Source organism: Nicotiana tabacum, chromosome 2, assembly GCF_000715075.1.
Source record: "Nicotiana tabacum cultivar K326 chromosome 2, ASM71507v2, whole genome shotgun sequence".
Taxonomy (NCBI): domain Eukaryota; kingdom Viridiplantae; phylum Streptophyta; class Magnoliopsida; order Solanales; family Solanaceae; genus Nicotiana; species Nicotiana tabacum.
The window spans coordinates 83655792-83661214 of NC_134081.1; the positions used below are offsets into that span (position 1 = coordinate 83655792).

Here is a 5423-nt window from a genome sequence, read left to right on the forward strand (position 1 = left end):
CAATTTACACTACTAAAAACGTTATTTTCTTCAAAATTTTAGATTTTACCTATTTATCATGTTATTTTAATTATAAAAATGATTAGATAATATCTTTTTTATAAATATAATTTATGTTATGATAAGTATACAATCATATATTAGAAGGTGTGGAGTATAAATTAATAAAAGTTAAGAAAAAAAGCTTAAATAATGCACACAGTATTTGTAGAGAGGAAACAAGCAATTAATATGTATTGTTTGTAATAAATAAGATTAAAATATTCAACTATCATAAATATCTTGAGCAATCAGATCACGAATTGCCATCCAAATATTATTATCTCCTTGATTTTCTACATTTTCTTCATTTGCAACGTTAACTCTTGTGAATCTTCCAACATCAGGATCAACATGTGGCACATATCTCTCGTTCTCGGCTTCTTGGAATGCATTGTCCACCTTACATTTCTTTTTAATGTAATTATGAATCGCCATTGTAGCCAATACGATATCTCTTTGAGTGTCATAATGATAAAAAAAGGCATATCTCGCAAAATACACCACCTTGCTTTCTATACCCCAAATGTTCGCTCTACAATATTTCTACAAGAAGAATGCAAATATTGAACATTTATTTATGTCCATTTGGTGCTCGCAATTGTCGTGTCGCACCTCGACGAAATTCTGCAAGGTGGTATCTCACATTATCCCCTTTATATGGAGCCATATATCTCTTTATGTGTGAATATCCTACATCAACAAGATAATATTTGTCCCCAGATGGATGTGAAAAATTCAGTTCGGGTCTACGAAGTGCCTCACCAAATATACGGTTATCATGAGCTGCTCCTTCCCACCCAACCTATGCAAATGTAAAACACATATTAAAGTCGACAACAACAAGAATATTTTGAGTAGGATAACCTTTACGCCCAATATATGGTATCTCTTGACCTTGAGGCAATCTTGCTTTCACATGTGTGCCATCAAGTGCTCCAATACAATCCTAAAAATATATACATGCATAAACTAAATATAAGTTTACACTAGATAATATTTTGAGTTAAAATGTAAAAATATAATAATGTAATTATTAAGTATGTCACTTACTTTAAATAAAGGGAGATATCGTTTATTACATGGCTTGTGATCTCCTGCACCATCATTATAACTTAGATGTGGTTGAATTATGTCTCTTGCAAGCTTACCAATGGCCTTTAGAACACTATAAAAATGCCTATGAATTGTTTCTCCTGAATGTTGAAAATTCTCTTGTACCAATTGATTTCCGACACCATGTGCACAAATCATCAAGAACATCCCTAACTCCTCATAGGCAGACATCCCATGCGTGGGTTTAAGACCATATTTATCAGTTAGATGTTTGCCTAAATCAAGAAACACTGACTTCCTCAATCGAAAATTTTTATAACACCGAGTCTCATTTCCATATAATATCTCTTAGATAAATATATTCCTAGTGCGTTTAGATGTACGACATGGTTCCTTGCAAATGTATTTCTCATAATATATCAATATACTCTTACATGCTATTCGACATAGTGCCATTCATTCCTTATTTTCTTGAGTTTCCTCTTCTTCATTTTCGTCATTTAACAAGTCATTGTTCCAGCATACCATTAAACTGAAATAAAACAGACATACAAACTGTTACGAATTAAAAATGACAAATGCTAACTTCAAAGTTGATAGTATAGTCATCTATTAAAATAAAACACGTAATGTCTAAATAAAAAATGATTAAACCACCATTATGTCTAAACAAGAAACAAAACATTAAGAAAATATAACCTTCTGCACATACTTTAAAGGCCAAGTTAAAATGTCTAATGCTAATGTAATATGGGTGATGCATCTTCAACAACTTCTCAAATTGGATTAGATGGATTATTCGGCACGAAGGATCGTTGGTGGTTGTACTCCAACCAAGATTTCCTAGTTTCATCAGTAGACAACTTCAAAAATGCATGTTGCATCTCTTTTCGTGTCAACAAGTTCACAGCACAATTAAAAATATCACTCCCTCCAAGAATACCAGGAATATTTTCTAAAATGTTCATGCACTTCTCAATGGTGGGCTCTGAAGATTTAGATGTGTTGTTGTTAGACATGAACTCAATTAGAGAGTGTATCTCCTCTTTTAGCGATAATGAATTATTTTTTGTCTTGCGCTTTTTCATGTGGATGCTACTGCCACTGCCATCTATTGACTTTTACTTTCTAAGTGATGGCTCAGGAAACGTAATTGAATCCATATTCTGCAATTCATGACTTTCATCACTTCTTTCATCATTCCATTGTTCTATGTCATTATCATAAACATCATTTATTCCATCATCATCTTGATCTAACCCAATTTCCAACTCTTGTTCCTGATTTGTTGTACGTGCTCTCTCTCCGGTGGCAATGATATCAGTAAATAAAGCATCATAAAGAAACCATATCAACGAAAGGTTTTTGTTCCTAAATTTTTTGTATTTAGAATTCTCCTATAAAAAAGAATTTAAAATTACTCTAAGAAAACAAATAAAACTAACAATTAAAATAGATATGAAATAATTATAGAAAAGGGCAAGCAATGTACCTTAATTTTTTGCTCCCACCAATCATCATCTGTAATAATTATTTTTCTTGTGGGATCCCATCCTAAACCTCTCTCACTTCTCATCAACTGCTTAAAAAGAGTCCACTCTACTTTCATGTGATCCCAATAATTTTTTATTTGTTTTCTAGTATATTCTAGTCCCGTATTCTTATTGAACTCATTTACCATATTCTTCCATCCATCTTTAGACAAGTAAGTGTTTTGCCTATTTCCTTTTCTAACTTCTTGCTCATACAATTCAATGAATTTAATATGTGCATATTCGTCCCACTTAGCATTATGTCATTCTCCCATAATTAAATGTTAACAATCTGAAGAGATTACAAGATTTAGCAATAAACGTACACATATAATAATATTTATGCACAACTCAAAATAAACAAAGATCAAAAGAACGCCTTCTTATTTTTGTATGTCACATAATTTGCGAAGCTAAAGAAACTAAAAGCTAGTAATAAAAATCTGAGTAAGCAAAGTACAAGACTAATATTAATACTATCAGTGTGCAAATTACGTGGTATAGAATTTTTATGGCAAAAAGCCAAAGAGTATCACTATAAGCTACAAATATGCAAGTTCAAAGATGTCTTAATTATATTAAATATTAAAGATCAACATTTTGGAAAATTATTGAACAGATGAGCAGAAGCTACAACCCTCTGAAGCTAAAATATATTCGAGAATAATTCAATGTAACGACCCAACCGGTCGTTTTGAGTATTTGCACTTCGCTCAGTAGTTTACGGGCATGAGTAGCTCCGTATGATGCATTATAACTTATTTGAATCGTCGGTTTTGATTTTCAGGTTATTCGGAATAGAATTGGAAGAATGGATTTCATTGTTGAAGTTTTAAATTCGAAAGAGTTGATCAAGTTTGATTTTTTAGTATTTGACCTCGGAATGGAATTTTGATGGCTCCGTTAGCTCCGTTGGATAATTTTGGACTTAGGAGCGCGTCCGGATTGGGATTCGGAGGTCTGTAGTGAAATTTGGCTTGAAATGGCGAAAATTAAAATTTTGAAAAGTTTGACCGGGAGTGAACTTTTTGATATCGGGATCAGATTTCAATTTCGAAAGTTGGAGCAGGTCCGTCATGTCAAACGTGACTTGTGTGCAAAATTTGAGGTCAATCGGACGTGATTTGATAGGTTTCGATATCGGTTGTGGAAGTTAAAGTTTCAAAGTTCAATGATTTCGAATTGAGGTGTGATTCGTTGTTTCGATGTTGTTATGTGTGTTTTGAGGCTTCGAGTAGGTCTGTGTTATGTTATGGTACTTGTTGGTATATTTGAACGTGGTTTCGAGGGGCTCGGGCGTGTTTCTGATCGATTTCGGAGCATTTTGGAAAAGTTGGCTAAGGTTCTGTAATACCCCAGAAAATTTCAAAGTACTTAAGCACTATTAAGAAAGTCGATGTGCGCTAATTATATTATTTTGTGCGAAGATGAGGACTATTAATGGGATGAATATCAATTAGATATGATAATAAGTGTACGAGTCATATTATAATTGATGTGGGGTCTAGGGAGAGCCCTAAGTCCAAGTCAAGTTAGAAATTTCATGATAGACTAAAGTTCCAAATGAGTACGAACAAAACCAAACTTTGGACGGTAATATCTATATATATGTAAGGAGTTAGGTGATGTATGACCTATCAAATTAAAGGTATTTGAGTCTAGTTTCTAACGCTTCAAACCGTTTGTCATTTGGACATTCCTACAAGACGTTATGACCAAATTACCAAAGGCTGGCGGAGGAGCCTGCGGATGCGAAGCATCCGAGGCTGCGTCCGAAAGGGAGGTTGGCAGTGAAGTGCTTCCATAGCGTCCAGGTCCGCATCCGACCTTCAAAGAGGAGTGAAGTGGGGATGCGAAGCATCCAGGGCCGCATCCGAAACCCAGAAATCTAGGCCTATAAATACAAGGTCGGGTAAAGAGGGTATTTTGTGTATTTGGGGGTTAGGGTTCTTGAAGTGAAGGGGCAATTTTGATCTCAAATCAAGTCCAATCGAGCCAGGTAAGTTGTTGATGATATTTTGGGTTGATTATTGCTCAATATACATGAGTTCTAACATCATTCTTACATCCAAATACAAGATTTCATCATCAAATCCTCAAGAACACAAAAATCACCAAAGTTATAATTTTTCAAGATTGATCTACTAGAGGTAATTCCAATGCTTCAAACTCATTTATTATAAGTAGTTAGAAGTATTTGAAGCATTTGTTACAAGTTTTAATGGTTGAAAGATTGGATTATAAAACTCTAGTTCATGGCATGAATAGTACTTTTGAGAAAATAAGAGAGAAGATGAATGGTAATCTTGGCGATGAAATATATGAATACAATGAATATATGGGATTTGTTACTAATATTGGTCTCATTGGATATTGTTATTGTAGATTGAAGTTGATTAGTGTAGTGCATCGTTGTAGTATCATTAAGGGAAGAATTTGAGGTATGTTGGCTAAACTTTCTCTCTTGGAATTGAATTCCATAATGTTTTCGTAAGATCAAGTATAATTTGGCTCAAGATTCCTAACTCCTACATTCCGGGTTATTCCCTATAAATTTGATTATTCCGAATGAGCCTTATGTCGAAATATAGATGTTCAAAGTATGGGTTGTGTTTTAATATGTTATGGCTTTGAGTCGTATTTTAATGAAAGATAGTATGCCAAATTGTGTGAGAAAACTCAATATGCTTAAGACTCTTAATTGCTCATATGTGTACCTAAAGCCTTGATTGGAAATGTCTTACTGTTGATAACCTATAAAGATGTGAAAGAAGTATGAAATGTGATAATTGATAT

General features: G+C 33.6%; 1 protein-coding gene across 1 annotated transcript; it reads right to left on the reverse strand.

The window, feature by feature from the left end:
• Positions 1-264: 264 nt before the first annotated feature.
• Positions 265-1326, reverse strand: LOC142167003 (uncharacterized). The gene is made up of 3 exons (XM_075227153.1): positions 1093-1326; positions 686-844; positions 265-585 (listed from the first exon to the last, which is right to left on the reverse strand). The coding sequence occupies exons 1-3, from the start codon at positions 1324-1326 to the stop codon at positions 265-267; spliced, it is 714 nt and encodes a 237-aa protein (XP_075083254.1).
• Between the last annotated feature and the right edge of the window lie 4097 nt (positions 1327-5423).

Excerpts from the sequence above, each read along its gene's own strand:
- LOC142167003 (XM_075227153.1), bottom strand. The coding sequence starts at position 1,326 with ATGTCTGCCTATGAGGAGTTAGGGATGTTCTTGATGATTTGTGCACAT. Across the intron at positions 845-1,092 it reads GATATCTCCCTTTATTTAAA|GTTGGGTGGGAAGGAGCAGC; the intron begins GTAAGTGACATA and ends ACATTTGCATAG. Across the intron at positions 586-685 it reads CTCCATATAAAGGGGATAAT|AAATATTGTAGAGCGAACAT; the intron begins GTGAGATACCAC and ends TTCTTCTTGTAG.